At 43.7% G+C, this 19,762-nt stretch overlaps 2 protein-coding genes across 2 annotated transcripts; both read left to right on the forward strand.

Annotated features, from left to right (window-relative positions):
* Positions 1-4,140: 4,140 nt before the first annotated feature.
* Positions 4,141-8,834, forward strand: LOC126988573 (zinc finger protein 157-like). The gene is made up of 2 exons (XM_050846906.1): positions 4,141-5,178; positions 8,713-8,834. The coding sequence occupies exons 1-2, from the start codon at positions 4,141-4,143 to the stop codon at positions 8,755-8,757; spliced, it is 1,083 nt and encodes a 360-aa protein (XP_050702863.1). The 3' UTR covers positions 8,758-8,834.
* Positions 8,835-12,505: 3,671 nt separating this feature from the next.
* On the forward strand, positions 12,506-19,737 carry LOC126988574 (small nuclear ribonucleoprotein Sm D2-like). Its single transcript, XM_050846907.1, has 4 exons — positions 12,506-12,665; positions 16,895-17,012; positions 18,865-19,022; positions 19,557-19,737. Exons 1-4 carry the CDS (start codon positions 12,661-12,663, stop codon positions 19,636-19,638), a joined length of 363 nt encoding a protein of 120 aa, XP_050702864.1. The 5' UTR covers positions 12,506-12,660; the 3' UTR covers positions 19,639-19,737.
* Positions 19,738-19,762: the final 25 nt, after the last annotated feature.

Below are 19,762 nucleotides of genomic sequence, written 5' to 3' on the forward strand. Positions count from 1 at the left end.
CACACACACACACACACACACACACACACACACACACACACACACACACACACACACATAATAAAAATCTAATCACAATTTCTATACTTTACTGTTAACTTAAGTGATGGGAAATTGGGAAACTGAGGAGATAGAATGATGGGAAATGCTGGAAATGGGAGAAATATATTGATGGGAAATACTGGAAATGGGGAAATATTGATGGGAAATACTGAAAATAGATGCTTGGAAATACTGGAAATAGGTTGATGGGAACTGGAAGAAATTAAAGGATGGGAAATTTGGGTAATATTGATGGGAAATACTGAAAATAAAAGAAATATATTGATGGGAAATACTGGAAATAGAAGAAATATATTGATGGGAAACACTGGAAATAGAAAAAAATATATTGATGGGAAATACTGGAAATTGGAGAAATATATTGATGGGAAATACTGGAAATAGAAAAAAATATATTGATGGGAAATACTGGAAATGGGAGAAATATATTGATGGGAAATACTGGAAATAGAAAAAAATATATTGATGGGAAATACTGGAAATGGGAGAAATATATTGATGGGAAATACTAGAAATTGAAGAAATATATTGATGGGAAATACTGGAAATGGGGAAATATTGATGGGAAATACTGGAAATGGAAGAAATATATTGATGGGAAATACTGGAAATGGAAGAAATATATTGATGGGAAATACTGGAAATGGGAGAAATATATTGATGGGAAATACTGGAAATGGGAGAAATATATTGATGGGAAATACTGGAAATGGGAGAAATATATTGATGGGAAATACTGGAAATGGGAGAAATATATTGATGGGAAATACTGGAAATAGAAGAAATATATTGATGGGAAATACTGGAAATAGAAGAAATATATTGATGGGAAATACTGGAAATGGGAGAAATATATTGATGGGAAATACTGGAAATGGGAGAAATATATTGATGGGAAATACTGGAAATGGGAGAAATATATTGATGGGAAATACTGGAAATAGAAGAAATATATTGATGGGAAATACTGGAAATAGAAGAAATATATTGATGGGAAATACTGGAAATGGGGAAATATTGATGGGAAATACTGGAAAGGGAAGAAATATATTGATGGGAAACACTGGAAATGGGGAAATATTGATGGGAAATACTGGAAATGGGGAAATATTGATGGGAAATACTGGAAATAGAAGAAATATATTGATGGGAAATACTGGAAATAAGAAATACATTGATGGGAAATACTGAAAATAGAAGAAATATATTGATGGGAAATACTGGAAATGGGGAAATATTGATGGGAAATACTGGAAAGGGAAGAAATATATTGATGGGAAACACTGGAAATGGGGAAATATTGATGGGAAATACTGGAAATGGGGAAATATTGATGGGAAATACTGGAAATGGAAGAAATATATTGATGGGAAATACTGGAAATGGGATAAATATATTGATGGGAAATACTGGAAATGGGAGAAATATATTGATGGGAAATACTGGAAATGGGAGAAATATATTGATGGGAAATACTGGAAATAGAAGAAATATATTGATGGGAAATACTGGAAAGGGAAGAAATATATTGATGGGAAATACTGGAAATAGAAGAAATATATTGATGGGAAATACTGGAAATAGAAGAAATATATTGATGGGAAATACTGGAAATGGGAGAAATATATTGATGGGAAATACTGGAAATGGGATAAATATATTGATGGGAAATACTGGAAATAGAAGAAATATATTGATGGGAAATACTGGAAATGGGAGAAATATATTGATGGGAAATACTGGAAATGGAAGAAATATATTGATGGGAAATACTGGAAATTGAAGAAATATATTGATGGGAAATACTGGAAATAGAAGAAATATATTGATGGGAAATACTGGAAATAGAAGAAATATATTGATGGGAAATACTGGAAATTGAAGAAATATATTGATGGGAAATACTGGAAATGGAAGAAATATATTGATGGGAAATACTGGAAATAGAAGAAATATATTGATGGGAAATACTGGAAATAGAAGAAATATATTGATGGGAAATACTGGAAATAGAAGAAATATATTGATGGGAAATACTGGAAATTGAAGAAATATATTGATGGGAAATACTGGAAATGGAAGAAATATATTGATGGGAAATACTGGAAATGGAAGAAATATATTGATGGGAAATACTGGAAATGGAAGAAATATATTGATGGGAAATACTGGAAATGGGAGAAATATATTGATGGGAAATACTGGAAATGGAAGAAATATATTGATGGGAAATACTGGAAATAGAAGAAATATATTGATGGGAAATACTGGAAATGGGAGAAATATATTGATGGGAAATACTGGAAATGGGAGAAATATATTGATGGGAAATACTGGAAATTGAAGAAATATATTGATGGGAAATACTGGAAATTGAAGAAATATATTGATGGGAAATACTGGAAATTGAAGAAATATATTGATGGGAAATACTAGAAATTGAAGAAATATATTGATGGGAAATACTGGAAATGGGGAAATATTGATGGGAAATACTGGAAAGGGAAGAAATATATTGATGGGAAATACTGGAAATGGGGAAATATTGATGGGAAATACTGGAAAGGGAAGAAATATATTGATGGGAAATACTGGAAATGGGAGAAATATATTGATGGGAAATACTGGAAATGGAAGAAATATATTGATGGGAAATACTGGAAATGGAAGAAATATATTGATGGGAAATACTGGAAATGGGGAAATATTGATGGGAAATACTGGAAATGGGGAAATATTGATGGGAAATGCTGGAAATAGAAGAAATATATTGATAGGAAATACTGGAAATAGAAGAAATATATTGATGGGAAATACTGGAAATAGAAGAAATATGTTGATGGGAAATACTGGTAACAAGAAATACATTGATGGGAAATACTGAAAATAGAAGAAATATATTGATGGGAAATACTGAAAATAGATGCTTGGAAATACTGGAAATAGGTTGATGGGAACTGGAATAAATTAAAGGATGGGAAATTGGGGTAATATTAATGGGAAATACTTGAAATGGGGAAATATTGATGGGAAATACTGGAAATAGATGCTTGGAAATACTGGAAATGGGTTGATGGGAATTGGAAGAAATTAAGGGATGGGAAATGGGGAAATATTGATGGGAAATACTGGAAATGGGAAAAAATATATTGCTTGAAAGTACTGGAAAGACTAAAAGGAAACGGAGTGAATGAATGAAAGTGTTGGTGGCGCAGAGCTGGGAACAATTAAGGGCACAACAGATGCTGCAATAAATGAAAATAACTGACTTTAATACTGAAAAGAAAAGTGCGTGAATACGAAGAAAAGAGGAACGAGAGGAGGAGGACCTACAAGAAGCGATACAAAGCGTTACAGCTCAAAAGAAGAAGAAACAGAGTACAGTGAGTGCCGCATCCGTGTTTGTTCCTCCTTGCCGCCGCGCCAGTGTGTACACCGAGCAGGCCGCGGCGTGACCGGGGAGACTATAGTAATAGTCTCCCTAAGAAGATTATAGTCTCCTTGGGCGTGACGCATTCTGGCTCACCTCAGCACCAGCCCGCCAGGCACTGCAGAAGCAAGGAGAGGCAGCGGTGCTGAAGTGAGGGTCTGGGGCGGGTGCTGTGCTCAGCACCACTGACTTGAGGACTCCTTGGTGCATCCCGCGCCTGGCCTGCTGGCTTGGTCCCTGAGTGTGCTGAAGTGAGGGTCTGGGGCGGGTGCTGTGCTCAGCACCACTGACTTGAGGACTCCTTGGTGCATCCCGCGCCTGGCCTGCTGGCTTGGTCCCTGAGTGTGGTGTCGGGGAACCTTGCCGCCCGCTGCAGCTTCCCTGAGGTTCCTGCAAGGCCTGCCGCCTCCTCACAGCAGGAGCAGTGTTGCAGTGGAGGCTGCAGGGCCGGGCAGCAGCCTGAGTGGCCGGGACCAGCAGGAGCAGACTGCCCCTGGTGTGAGGATCAGGGGTGATCAGGAGAACCACCACCACCTTGCTGCTGGCATCTCCAGCCATAAAGGAAAGGGAACGTTTGAGTGTGAGAAGATTGGAGACTGAGAGCAAGTTCACCAGACACAGCCTTGCACTCACTGCTGAAGGAAACCATGAGTGCCCAGAGTGTGGCCAAAGACTCCCTGGGAAGGGCGGCCTCTACAATTACACCCACACACTCTGATGGAAAAACTCATGAGTGCCAAGAGTGTGGCAAAAAGCTCAGCCTGAAGAGTTCCCTCAACAAACACACCCTAACACACACTGGTGAAAGACCTCATGAATGCCAAGAGTGTGGCAAAAAGTTCACTACAAAACAGAGCCTCAACAAACACACCCTTACACACACTGGTGAGAGACCTCATGAATGCCAAGAGTGTGGCAAAAAGTTCAGAGAAAAGAGTGCCCTCAACATACACACCCTTACACACACTGGTGAAAGACCTCATGAATGCCAAGAGTGTGGCAAAAAGTTCACTACAAAACAGAGCCTCAACACACACACCCTTACACACACTGGTGAAAGACCTCATGAATGCCAAGTGTGTGGCAAAAAGTTCAGAGAAAAGAGTTCCCTCAACAAACACACCTTTACACACACTGGTGAAAGTCCTCATGAATGCCAAGAGTGTGGCAAAAAGTTCAGTACAAACCAGGGCCTCAACACACACACTCTTACACACACTGGTGAAAGACCTCATGAATGCCAAGAGTGTGGCAAAAAGTTCAGCCAGAAGATTCAGCTTAACATACACACCCTTACACACACTGGTGAAAGACCTCATGAATGCCGTGAGTGTGGCAAAAAGTTCAGTATGAAGCAGAGCCTCAACAAACACACCCTAACACACACTGGTGAAAGACCTCATGAATGCCGTGAGTGTGGCAAAAAGTTCAGTACGAAGCAGAGCCTCAACACACACACCCTAACACACACTGGTGAAAGACCTCATGAATGCCGTGAGTGTGGCAAAAAGTTCAGTATGAAGCAGAGCCTCAACAAACACACCCTAACACACACTGGTGAAAGACCTCATGAATGCCCAGAGTGTGACAAAAGGTTCAGTACTGTGTCTTATTTGAACGAGCACATCTTCCGACACTCTGGCCTGAGAGAGTTCAAGTGTGATGTTTGTGGGAAACATTTCAAGGTGAAGCAGGATATTGCCAAACACATGAAGATCCACTTCCCCTGAGGTGTTGTGTTGTGCTGCTGTGTGTGGTGGTGGAGGGAAGTGTAGCACAGAACAACAAATAAATAGTACATTCTTATTCCTGTACATCATGTATATGTATTTACCTAGTTGTGGTATGCAGGGCCTGAGCTACACCCCTGGTCCTGTCTCCACGCCTCTGTCCATCCAGTGTTGCCTTCAATATAACTCTTTGCCTCCACTACTTCTTTTAATAATCATTCCATGTGTTTGTATTTCTATGGGGAAAACTGTACTTCTTTGTGTTGTTGTGTTCCCCTCCTCACCTTCTCCCTGTGACCTCTCAACCCTGTCTCGTCTTGTTCAATGGTGGGTCCATCAGCTGGTTCCTCGGGGTCCTGCATGGGTTCATACAAACTGTTCCCAGGTCTGCTCTTTCTCTTCCTTCTTCGGGTGATGTGGAAGGAAGGAGTTGAAGAGGTCTATATATTGCTATATCTCTGCGTCACTTCTCCTTAACATATTAATATAAGTTAATATATGTTAGCGTTAAGGACTATGTGTAAGAGAGAATTAGTGTAAAAGGGCTATTTATTACACTGGCCAAATTTTCCGTGGAGCTTCAGTCAAACCAGGTGCTGGCCAAGGTGAGCTGCACGTCATGTCCAGGGTGAGCTGCACGTCATGGCCAAGGTGAGCTGCACGTCATGGCCAAGGTGAGCTGCACGTCATGGCCAAGGTGAGCTGCACGTCATGGCCAAGGTGAGCTGCACGTCATGGCCAAGGTGAGCTGCACGTCATGTCCAAGGTGAGCTGCACGTCATGGCCAAGGTGAGCTGCACGTCATGTCCAAGGTGAGCTGCACGTCATGGCCAAGGTGAGCTGCACGTCATGGCCAAGGTGAGCTGCACGTCATGTCCAAGGTGAGCTGCCGTCATGTCCAAGGTGAGCTGCACGTCATGTCCAAGGTGAGCTGCACGTCATGTCCAAGGTGAGCTGCACGTCATGGCCAAGGTGAGCTGCACGTCATGTCCAAGGTGAGCTGCACGTCATGTCCAGGGTGAGGTGCACGTCATGGCCAAGGTGAGCTGCACGTCATGTCCAAGGTGAGCTGCACGTCATGGCCAAGGTGAGGTGCACGTCATGGCCAAGGTGAGCTGCACGTCATGTCCAAGGTGAGCTGCACGTCATGGCCAAGGTGAGCTGCACGTCATGGCCAAGGTGAGCTGCACGTCATGGCCAAGGTGAGGTGCACGTCATGGCCAAGGTGAGCTGCACGTCATGGCCAAGGTGAGGTGCACGTCATGGCCAAGGTGAGCTGCACGTCATGTCGCCCAGCTGTGTTTGGCACCATGCTGGCAACGCTTCCTTACCCGTAGTGACACGTGTATCCTGGAAGTCTTGTCACACACACACAAACACGCGCGTACAGTGTAGAAACATCTCTGAAGGGACATGAAACAAAGAAATAGAAGGGAAGATGCCTGAGCCACTCGAGGAAATAGTAATGCTGAGTAGAGTGGAACAATCCGGGAACTCCCTCACCACCTCCGCCAGACAGCTCGGCCTGTGTGTGTGGCGGGCGTGGCTGGTACATTGTGCATAGCTGTGCCGTGCACGCATAAATAATCATTAAGCTGTCATCTATTTGAGTTATCTCGATCTTGTTCGCGCTCGTTTACTTGTCCTGTCCTTTATATACGCCGATGTGTGAAATAAGATTATTATTATTATTATTATCATCAGAGGAAGACAACGGGGGGTCTGCACGGTGCTGGGGCTGTACCAAGGTCTGCGAGAGGCCTTAATTGGCTGTACGGAGACAAAAAGGAAACGGAGAGAATTGTCAAGCTGTGAATGTGTTGCTGGCGCAGTGCTGGGAGAAAAGGGCGTGATTTCAGCAACGAACAGAAAGTCTGAGAGTTACGCACTATTGAAAAGGAAAGTGTGTGAATAAGAAGAGTGGACCGAGAGGAGGAAGACCTAGAAAGAGACACAAAGCCCAACAAGGAGACCTCCGGCTCCGTGTTTGTTCCTCCATGCCGCCGCGCCAGTGTTTACACCGAGGAGGCCGCGGGGTGACGCTGCTTGCCTCAGCACCTCGCAGCCCCCAGCACCTCGTTACCTTACAGCACCTCAGCACCAGCCCGCCAGGCACTGCAGAAGCAAGGAGAGGCAGCGGTGCTGAAGTGAGGGTCTGGGGCGGGTGCTGTGCTCAGCACCACTGACTTGAGGACTCCTTGGTGCATCCCGCGCCTGGCCTGCTGGCTTGGTCCCTGAGTGTGGTGTCGGGGAACCTTGCCGCCCGCTGCAGCTTCCCTGAGGTTCCTGCAAGGCCTGCCGCCTCCTCACAGCAGGAGCAGTGTTGCAGTGGAGGCTGCAGGGCCGGGCAGCAGCCTGAGTGGCCGGGACCAGCAGGAGCAGACTGCCCCTGGTGTGAGGATCAGGGGTGAACCACCACCACCTTGCTGCTGGCATCTCCAGCCATAAAGGAAAGGGAACGTTTGAGTGTGAGAAGATTGGAGACTGAGAGCAAGTTCACCAGACACAGCCTTGCACTCACTGCTGAAGGAAACCATGAGTGCCCAGAGTGTGGCCAAAGACTCCCTGGGAAGGGCGGCCTCTACAATTACACCCACACACTCTGATGGAAAAACTCATGAATGCCAAGAGTGTGGCAAAAAGCTCAGCCTGAAGAGTTCCCTCAACAAACACACCCTAACACACACTGGTGAAAGACCTCATGAATGCCAAGAGTGTGGCAAAAAGTTCAGCCGGAAAAGTAACCTCAACACACACATCCTTACGCACACTGGTGAAAGATCTCATGAATGCCAAGAGTGTGGCAAAAAGTTCACTACAAAACGGAGCCTCAACACACACACCCTTACACACACTGGTGAAAGACCTCATGAATGCCAAGAGTGTGGCAAAAAGTTCACTACAAAACAGAGCCTCAACACACACACCCTTACACACACTGGTGAAAGACCTCATGAATGCCAAGAGTGTGGCAAAAAGTTCACTGCAAAACAGAACCTCAACACACACACCCTTACACACACTGGTGAAAGACCTCATGAATGCCAAGAGTGTGGCAAAAAGTTTACCCTGAAAAAGCACCTGAAACAACACACCGTTACACACACTGGTGAAAGACCCCATGAATGCCAAGAGTGTGGCAATAAGTTCACCCTGAAAAAGCACCTGGAACAACACACCCTTACACACACTGGTGAAAGACCTCATGAATGCCATTACTGTGGCAAAAGCTTCAGTACGAAGCAGAACCTCAACACACATACCCTTACACACACTGGTGAAAGACCCCATGAATGCCAAGAGTGTGGCAAAAAGTTCAACCAGATAATTACCCTCAAGCAACACACCCTAACACACACTGGTGAAAGACCTCATGAATGCCCAGAGTGTGACAAAAGGTTCAGTACTAAGTCTCATTTGAACCAGCACATCTTCCGACACTCTGGCCTGAGAGAGTTCAAGTGTGATGTTTGTGGGAAACATTTCAAGTTGAAGAATGATATTGCCAAACACATGAAGATCCACTTCCGCTGAGGTGTTGTGTTGTGCTGCTGTGTGTGGTGGTGGAGGGAAGTGTAGCACAGAGAACAACAAATAAATAGTACAATCTTTTTCTCATTCTTCTTGAGTGTGTCCTGGGACCTGTTACTACTGCACTTTAATTACCACTGTTCTACATTAAGTACGGGAACCATACTAGCTAATGTGAAACCAATACCCAAAGTAAATAAGTGAGTAAGTACTGTTTACAAATAGATAATAAGTTCTTCATGTTGCTCACCTAAAATTCTCAAGACAATATTAAACATGCCATGCAGGGTTCACCTTGCATCACAGACTGTCATATCCCTCTAGTAAACTGGAAACTGACTGCCCTTCATAACACAGGATGAGGTGCTGGCCAAGGTGAGCTGCACGTCATGTCCAAGGTGAGCTGCACGTCATGTCACCCAGCTGTGTTTGTCACCATGCTGCCAACGCTTCCTTACCTGTAGTGACACGTGTATCCTGGAAGTCGTGTCTCTCTCTCTCTCTCTCTCTCTCTCTCTCTCTCTCTCTCTCTCTCTCTCTCTCTCTCTCTCTCACACACACACACACACACACACACGTACAGTGTTGAAACATCTTTGAAGGGACATGAAAAAAAAGTAGAAGGGAAGATGCCTAAACCACTCAAGGAAATAGTACAGTAGCAGCTTTTAACGTCTCACATAAACACATATGTACAGTGTAGAAACATTATCTGAAGGAACATGATAAAAATTACAAGGAGTCGAAGATGCCTGAACCACCACAGGGATATTGCAGCTTTTCTCGCAGATGAACAGAAATTTGTAATGGACTGAAGGAGGAAGTGGCCGATGCAAAATGCGTGCAATGATTAATGTCTGTATTCCACTAGTTCCAGTCTTGAGTGGGGGCTTAGTGGTGCAGTGGTTAGCACACTCGGCTCACAATCGAGAGAGCCCGGGTTCGATTCCCGGGCGGAGTGAAAAAACTTGGGCGGCTTTTCCGATACCCTACGCCCCTGTCCACCCAGCAGTGAATGGGTACCAGGTATTAATCGGGGGTTGTGTCCCGTCTCCTGGGGTCTGTTCCCTTCTCCTATAATTCCTTCCCCTTCTGTCTCTCTCCGGCATATGACCACAGATGTTGTGCCGACTAAACGAAACTTTCCAACTTTTCCGATACCCTACGCCCCTGTCCACCCCCCAGCAGTGAATGGGTACCAGGTATTAATCGGGGGTTGTGTCCCGTCTCCTGGGGTCTGTTCCCTTCTCCTATAATTCCTTCCCCTTCTGTCTCTCTCCGGCATATGACCACAGATGTTGCGCCGACTAAACCAAACTTTCCAGTCTTGACCTTTTGCTCAAGTGATGGGAAGGTTCCACCACGTAGGCTTCAGCTGGTGTGTGCTGCTCAGGGTAGCCAGGTCCTACTGCTGCAGGTTCAAGTAGATTGCAGAAGTCTTGCCTTCGAATCGGGACTTCCTGATGTGGTCTTGTGGTCTGGCTCTGGGTCTTCTATCTGAATTAGCTTCACTATATATTGATTTTATCTTTTTCTCTCGTATTTCCCAGAATGTTCAATCACTTGCTCATCAAAAAGGAGTCTTCCGATTATATTTTCCTCGTCTTCGTCATAGGGTCGTTGCAACATTAAATTTTTCCTCCCTTCTTCCCTATAAGCATCACACTGCACCAGAAAGTGATTCAAGTCTTCTTTAACCCGTCCGCTGTGATTGGCACGGATTCGCCATTCACTAGTAGCCTGTCACATATAGCCCCAGGTCCTTCTCTGCCTCTGTGGTGGATAGTGGAGTGTTTCCCATGTGGTATTGGTATGCTGGATAAACTCTCCCATGGTACAGGACTTTGCATTTTTCCTCACTGAATTGTAGCAGCCACTTTTTGCTCCATTCCTGTAGCCTGGTGATGTCTTCTTGTAGGAAATCCACAGCCAAGGGGTTCAGGAGAGCACTCACTGACCAACCCAAGGAGACAACACATTACACAGTTTTTTGGCTTATTCTTAAATCCTTTTCTATCACCAAGGTTCAGATTATTTGTACGCCATTTAAACATGCGTCTTTGGGCGTATAAACGTCTACTGCCCGCCACCACCGCGGGTTTTGGGCGGTTTTTGGGATGGAATTGGTCGGGAACAGTCCACGATCTGTACCGTCTATTTCAACAGTCATCAGCTCCTCTGTATTGACAAAAATGTTGGACTCTTCACATTTCATTATGAGAGACATTGCACACATGTATAATTTTTTTATTTTTTATTTGGCAGCATTAACTACATTATTGAATATCCTTCATTACTGTAGTGAGACAAAAAACACTTAACCCGTCCACTGCGATTGGCACGGATTCCGCCTTCACTGGTAGCCTGGTAACATATGATCTCAGGTCTTTCTCTGGCTCTGTGGTGGATAGGAGAGTGTTTCCCATGTGGTATTGGTGTGCTGGATATCCCTTCACTGGTAGCCTGGTAACATACACTCCCAGGTCTTTCTCTGCCTCTGTGGTGGATAGTGGAGTGTTTCCCATGTGGTATTGGTGTGCTGGATATCCCCTCCCAAGGTGCAGGACTTCACATTTTTCTTTATTGAATTGTAGCAGCCACGTTTTGCTCCACTCCTGCAGCTTGGTGATGTCTTCTCATAGGAAATCCGCAGTCAAGGAGTTAACAGTAAGCCCCGAGACTTGCATGGGTCGAGGCTCCTTCTTCAGTGCGGGAGCTTATTGTGTCTCGCTGCTTCAGACAACCGGAGTGCTGGACAAGGTGATGTATAATTACCTCAACAACAATTTGTACTGAGTGTGTGTGTGTGTGTGAGAGTGTTTCACCACGGCCTGTGGACTCACAATCGCCAACAATGAATTAATCAGTGGGGAGGTGGTGGCTGAGTCGACAGAGTGACGGCGCCGCGTTCAGAAGGACGCGAGTTCAATCCCCGCCCGGTGCTCCGCCCCAAAACCGCCTCCTACGCGTACCGGTCACAGTTTTGAAGCTGAGTGACTTGACTTGGTGTATATAGACTTAGGTTCACCCTGTCCCTTCAGTCTCATGTTGGGCCTCATAACCGCTGTTCCGCATGTGTCAATCGTGTTGCCATGTGTTTTGTAGTGTATGTAGGTGCTTGTCTAAGGCCTCTGTGTGGTCCCCAGCATGACCTCCATCAGAGTTATCTTGTGTCTGTAATCACCCTTAGGTATCGGGGTAACATTTGCATCAAGCTATTTTGTTTTTTCTTTTTAATTACCTTCTCGAGTTCGTTCCTTTTAACCTACTTTTGATTCACTTTCTGCATTTCCCTTTCCTTTTTAGTCTCTTCTTTGTTTTTTATATCATCACATTTGTTCTTTCTTGATTATTCTTCATCTTTGTCATAATCTTTTTCGTCTTGAAGGACCTCGTGGGGTAAATAGCTATGGGGGCTGTGAGGGAGACGTTATATAAATGTTTTGAAGTTTTAACATCGTTTATTAGTTTATTTACTCTTCTTTTGGCTTTTAATATGTATATCACATATTACTATTGACTAGATATAATTTAAAGAAGCTTATAAGGGAAATTTAGGGATCCTGTGCATAAACAAACAACTGCGTACTCTATTCTGAATCTATGTATTTTGTTCGGACTCTGGCTGTGGCATACGTATATTTGTTCTACTTTTAACACTTTACCCTAAATTTTACGGTATTTAGCATATGTATAACGTTAAACATAGTGTATGAGAATAAATTACACTTTGATTCACGTACAGAGACGGTGATTTAGTCTATTTACCCGCGTTATAAGTCCTATTGCAGAGAACCGAACACAGGCGTCCCCTTGGTCTTGGTCTGGGTCACCGGCATCAAAACGTTCCCTCGCCGCCCACAAGTCCTTTAATATCTTCATCGTCCATTATCTTGAACATCCAACATGGCGTGAGTATAAATTACCTCCCTAATGACCCGTGCCGAGCCGCCGCGTGCATTAATGGGGGTAATTAAGGGGATCGATAAGTAATAATGGCGGAAAATGGGGGTTAATTATGGGAGGTGGATATGGCCGGTGAGGGAAGGAGGGGAATAATTTTGTAATGTAATTTAGTCCTTAATGACCCTAGGGAGTGATTTACAAGGGTGCTAATGGAGGTATGTAAGGGAGGTAATTAAGGGAGAAATGGAGGTAAAGTAATGGAGGGAGGGAGGGAGAGAAAAAGAGAGGGAAGGGAGAGAGATTTTGATAACTTAAGGTAATTTAGTCCTTAATGACCCTAGGGAGTGATTGATAAGGGTGCTAATGGAGGTATTTAAGGGAGGCAATTAAGGGAGAAATTTAGGTAAAGTAATGGAGGGAGGGAGAGAGAAAGGGAGATAATTTAATAACAAGGTAATTTAGCCCTTAATGACCCTAGGGAGTGATTAACAAGGGTGCTAATGGAGGTATGTAAGGGAGGTAATTAAGGGAGAAATGGAGGTCAAGTAATGGAGGGAGGGAGAGAGAAAGGGAGATAATTTAATAAGGTAATTTAGTCCTTAATGACCCTAGGGAGTGATTAACAAGGGTGCTTATGGAGGTATGTAGGGGAGGTAATTAAGGGAGAAATGGAGGTAAAGTAATGGAGGGAGGGAGGGAAAGAAAAAGAGAGGGAAGGGAGAGAGATTTTGATAACTTAAGGTAATTTAGTCCTTAATGACCCTAGGGAGTGATTGATAAGGGTGCTAATGGGGGTATTTAAGGGAGACAATTAAGGGAGAAATTTAGGTAAAGTAATGGAGGGAGGGGAGAGAGAATTTGATAACAAGGTAATTTAGCCCTCAATGACCCTAGGGAGTGATTAATAAGGGTGCTAATGGGGGTATTTAAGGGAGGCAATTAAGGGAGAAATTTAGGTTAAGTAATGGAGGGAGGGAGAGAAAAAGGGAGGGGAGAGAGAATTTGATAACATAAGGTAATTTAGCCCTTAATGACCCTAGGGAGTAACTGATAAGGGTGCTAATGGGGGTATTTAAGGGAGAAATGGAGGAGGGGAGAGAAAATTTGATAACATAAGGTAATTTAGCCCTCAGTGACCCTAGGGAGTGATTGATAAGGGTGCTAATGGGGGTATTTAAGGGAGAATGGAGGAGGGGAGAGAGAATTTGATAACATAAGGTAATTTAGCCCTTAATGACCCTAGGGAGTGATTGATAAGGGTGCTAATGGGGGTATTTAAGGGAGAAATGGAGGAGGGGAGAGAAAATTTGATAACATAAGGTAATTTAGCCCTCAGTGACCCTAGGGAGTGATTGATAAGGGTGCTAATGAGGGTATTTAAGGGAGAAATGGAGGAGGGGAGAGATAATTTAATGTTAGGTTAAGTTTGGTTGCACTACACACACTTTGGTTGTCGGTGGCTGGTGGTGGGTGTAATTCCATAGTTTTATCATCTTCATATTTAGGTTAGGTTAAGTTTGGGGTAATTATTGAGATTCACTCCGCGCCTCAAAAATACAATACCACGCCTCCATATTGTACTTAAGGGAGGAAATCCATGTCCCTTAACCATAACATGAAGGCGGAGAAACTTAAAAGTAAAGAAAAAGTTGTAAAGTTTGTGGAAAGGCTTGTTATACACACACGACGCTTTGTTTTGGTGGCGGCCATATTGGGAAGCGAGCAGTGTTGCCAATGTTCCGGTTAGCGATGGTACGTTTAGTTAGCTATAGAATTGCACCCACCACCAGCCACCAACAACCAAACTTAACCTAACCTGAATATGAAGATGGTAAAACTATAGAATTGCACCCATCACCAGCCACCAACAACCAAACTTAACCTAACCTGAATATGAAGATGGTAAAACTATAGAATTGCACCCATCACCAGCCACCAACAACCAAACTTAACCTAACCTGAATATGAAGATGGTAAAACTATAGAATTGCACCCACCACCAGCCACCAACAACCAAACTTAACCTAACCTGAATATGAAGATGGTAAAACTATAGAATTGCACCCACCACCAGCCACCAACAACCAAACTTAACCTAACCTGAATATGAAGATGGTAAAACTATAGAATTGCACCCACCACCAGCCACCAACAACCAAACTTAACCTAACCTGAATATGAAGATGGTAAAACTATAGAATTGCACCCATCACCAGCCAAAGTGTGTAGTGCAACCAAACTGGGTAATTATTGAGATTCACTCTGCGCCCCCAAAATACAATATTACACCTCCATATTGTACTTAAGGGAGGAAATCCATGTCCCTTAGCCATAATATGAAGGCGAAGAAACTTAAAAGTAAAGAAAAAGTTGTACAGGTTGTGAAAAGGCTTGTTATACACACACGACGCTTTGTTTTGGTGGCGGCCATATTGGGAAGCGAGCAGTGTTACAATGATCCGTTTATGGCACGTATATAGAAAAGTTTATAATTATCACTAAATTGTTAGCAGTGTTGCCAATGATCCGGTTAGCGATGGTACGCGTGGTTAATTGTTAACTAAACGTACCATCGCTAACCTGGTCGTTGGCAACACTGCTCACTTCCCAATGGCCGCCATCAAATCAAAGCGTCGTGTATGTATAACAAGCCTTTCCAAAACCTTCACTACTCTTTCTTTACTTTTAAGTTTTTCCGCCTTCATATTATGGTTAAGGGACATGGATTTCCTCCCTTAAGTACAATATGGAGGTGTAATATTGTATTTTGGGGGCGCAGAGTGAATCTCAATAATTACCCAGTTTGGTTGCACTACACACTTTGGTTGGTGATGGGTGCAATTCTATAGTTTTATCATCTTCATATTCAGGTTAGGTTAAGTTTGGTTGTCGGTGGCTGGTGGTGGGTGCAATTCTATACTTTTATTAACATATTCATTCCCCAGTCTATCTATGTTTGGTATACAATTAGTTTTTCCTCCATTGCTGTTTTTTTTTGGGTGGGTGTACTTCTGTAATTTCATAGCTAACTGTATTTTTTTCCTCAATATCCATCTATTTTTTGTCATTTATCACACACACCAAAACTAATTGTATTCACAGTGCTTCTCTCTCTCTCTCTCTCACGGTTCATATCTGTTGGTTCCCTTTCCTTACACACACACACACACACACACACGGCAGATGCTTAATTGACAAGTGCGGTGGGTAGCTATTTCACAGGTACACACACTCTCTCTCTCTCTCTCTCTCTCTCTCTCTCTCTCTCTACTTAAATTTCCCACTTGCTGTGAAAAGTATGTGGTGGGTGTACTTCTGAAATATAACCATCAACTCTACACGCTTCGTACTTGGTATAACATTGATTTTTATTTATTTATTTATTTATTTATTTTTATCTAATTTCACCCGTCACAGTGTGGAGTTTGACATCGTGTAATTCTAAATATCCTGCCTCGCTCATCATCATTCCTTTTTATCATTGCCTGAGGAACTGACTTAATGGGGAATCTCTTGTCTGTTCTCTTTGGTTGTTATTATGAGCTGATTTCACAGTCCAGCACAGTGTCTTCGTAACAGCCCGAACCAAACTATAGGATCCCATACAATCCAAAATGGTGAGGTCTTCGATGCCACACTAAACACACAAGACTTTTCCTGTATAGTTTCGTCAGATTTGTGAACTTAAATTTAAACACCAGACACTATACAAGGAAATTTCGAAGGCTCTGGTATTGGTTTGGGAGCTTACTAACCCATCATGGGGAACTGTGGAACTGAATATAAACACCAGACACTATACAAGGAAATTTTGAAGGCTCTGATATTGGTTTGGGAGCTTACTAACCCATCATGGGGAACTGTGGACTTGAATATAAACACCAGACACTATACAAGGAAATTTTGAAGGCTCTGGTATTGGTTTGGGAGCTTACTAACCCATCATGGGGAACTGTGGAACTGGCCCTATTAGACACTCTCGCCCCTCACTTCACCTATTTCTTAAGGTCAAAGAAGGGATCATTCAGCTTCTAATGAGTGTTTTTTTAGGCTCATGATACAGAAGAACAGTCAAACTACCACCAGGGTCAGGAAACTACCCCTGGAAATGCCCCAAACTCCTACGAAAGCCTTGTCAAATACGTGAACTTGGGCGACGAAATGTTTTAAAATACGACCCTTTGTTTTTTGTATTCCACCTCCGCCTCCGCCTCACACTTCCCTCCCTCCGCAGCGTGGCACAGAAGAGGCGCAGTGACATGACGCCGGAGGAGCTGTCAGCGCTGGAGCGGGAGGAGTTTGCGACGGGGCCATTGCGCATCCTCAACGAGAGTGTGCAGAACAATACTCAGGTGTGTGTGTGTGTGTGTGTGTGTGTGAAAGTATTGGAAGACAGAAAAATCTTTGGTATGTATCTTTAATGTGCATGGATGACTTTGAGAGATCTACTTCAGGCTTTATTAACCCTTCCGCTTCGATTGTCTGGGATTTTGCCTTCACTGAATGGACAAGTCGATGAAGTTCAGTATTTTAAAACTGTAGTGACGGACTTAATTTTTCAGTTGATCACAAAACCAGACCGTAAAATTATGCAAGGGTGACGATATCTTCTGAACCTTGGCGAATGTGTTGGGAGCAGGGACGACAGAGACCCCCTTACTCAGATAGTGTGTTATTCTCTCTCTCTCTCTCTCTCTCTTTGATGGAGGGACAGCGAGAGATAGCTTGTGTTATCTTCTCTCTCTCTCTTTGATGGAGGGACAGAGAGATGGATGAAGAGGAGGATTAATGAGAGAGAGAGAGAGAGGGGGGCCAGGAATACATCTTATAACAGTATTTCTAACCCTCCCCCTCTCTCATTCCAATGTCTTTCCCCCCTCTCTCTCTCTCTCTCTCTCTCTCTCCAGTATCATTCCTTCCTTTCATATCTCCTCCCTGCATCTCTCTTCTTCCAACATCTTTCCTCTCCCTGTCTCTCCCTCCACACACTCCTTAGGTCCGGCAGAAGGTTAACTCTGGCCACTCAACGCACAGACAGATATAAAAAATTTGTACCAAGAGGCATCGTACTCTTTAATCATTTGAATACATGATAGTGACAGGGCAATGTTTCCAGATTGTCGTACTCAGCCGCTCACATTTCCCGACTTCCTACCCCAAAACCGTCTTCTGGGCTCCAGTAACGAAACCCATTTATAGTTATCGTTTAAAGAGTTAGATTCTGATAATTGTGAGAATGTGTGAAAGTGTGTTGGGGCCTGTGATTGTGTTTTTTAGTGATTTCACATTTCAATTAACTTTACATTTATAGTAATTTTACATCTTTTTTAGGAACTTATTGTAATATGGAGCTGCTATAGCCACAAAGAATTTCAATTTGTATGCATTGTTATGTTGCAAACTGACAATAAAGTTATCCAGTTATTAGGAAGGTTGGTTTGGTCTCTCTCTCTCTCTCTCTCTCTCTCTCTCTCTCTCTCTCTAATCCTCCTTCCCCCGGGGGCTTCGTGGTGCAGTGGTTAGCACACTCGACTCACAACCAAGAGAGCCTGGGTTCGATTCCCAGGCGGAGTGGAAAAATTTGGGCGGCTTTTCCGATACCCTACGCCCCTGTCCACCCCCCAGCAGTGAATGGGTACCAGGTATTAATCGGGGGTTGTGTCCCGTCTCCTGGGGTCTGTTCCCTTCTCCTATAATTCCTTCCCCTTCTGTCTCTCTCCGGCATATGACCACAGATGTTGCACCGACTAAACAAAACTTTCCAACTTTTCCGATACCCTACGCCCCTGTCCACCCAGCAGTGAATGGGTACCAGGTATTAATCGGGGGTTGTGTCCCGTCTCCTGGGGTCTGTTCCCTTCTCCTATAATTCCTTCCCCTTCTGTCTCTCTCCGGCATATGACCACAGATGTTGCGCCGACTAAACAAAACTTTCCAACTTTTCCTTCCCCTTCTGTCTCTCTCCGGCATATGACCACAGATGTTGCGCCCACTAAACAAAACTTTCCAACTTTTCCTTCCCCTTCTGTCTCTCTCCGGCATATGACCACAGATGTTGCGCCCACTAAACAAAACTTCCAACTTTTCCTTCCCCTTCTGTCTCTCTCCGGCATATGACCACAGATGTTGCGCCGACTAAACAAAACTTTACAACTTTTCCCCCCTCTCTCTAACACCCTCTAATCCTCCTTCCCCCCTCGGCAGGTCCTCATCAACTGCCGGAACAACAAGAAGCTGCTGGGACGCGTGAAGGCCTTTGACCGTCATTTCAACATGGTGCTGGAGCAGGTGACGGAGATCTGGATGGAGCAACCCAAGACCGCCAAGGGACAGAAGAAGGCCAAGCCGGTTAACAGGGAGAGGTGAGGATGGGAGGAGAGAAAACGGTTGATATGTTTAATGCTTTAATAACATAATAATAACAGTAATAATAATAATAGTAATAGTTGATGTGAATAATTACTTTGATATATATTTTAACATTTATTTCCTTTGCTTAACACACACAGCAAAACTAACTCTATTCACAGTGTCTCTCTCTCTCTCTCTCTCTCTCTCTCTCTCTCTCTCTCTCTCTCTCTCTCTCTCAGGACCCACAGGATGTCCCCCCCACAGTATGTTGACAACCCCCCCCAGACACTTACATGACCCCTCCTCTCTCTCTCTCTCTCTCTCTCTCTCTCATATACAGATTTTTTTTCTTTTACTAACTTAATTTTCTCTACTGAAATCTCTCTCTCTCTCATATTCACACACAATTTTTTTTCTTTAACTAACTAAATTTTCTCTACTTAAATCTCTCTCTCTCTCACAAACTTACTATCTCACGCACACACACACACTTGCTCGCTCTCTCTCACTCACTCACTCACTCACTCACTCTCTCTCTCTTTCAGGTACATCCAGAAAATGTTCCTACGAGGCGATTCTGTAATAATTGTTGTCAAAAACCCGCTCGGAAGCCAACAGAATGCCTAGAGAGAGAGAGAGAGAGAGAGAGAGAGAGCAAGGTACTGTGTGTGTTTGTGTGTGTGTACGTGTGTTATTATTCCATATTAAAATGATTTCTTAATAAGCTTATGTGTTTGATTATGATGTGTGG

Source organism: Eriocheir sinensis, chromosome 69, assembly GCF_024679095.1.
Source record: "Eriocheir sinensis breed Jianghai 21 chromosome 69, ASM2467909v1, whole genome shotgun sequence".
NCBI lineage: Eukaryota > Metazoa > Arthropoda > Malacostraca > Decapoda > Varunidae > Eriocheir > Eriocheir sinensis.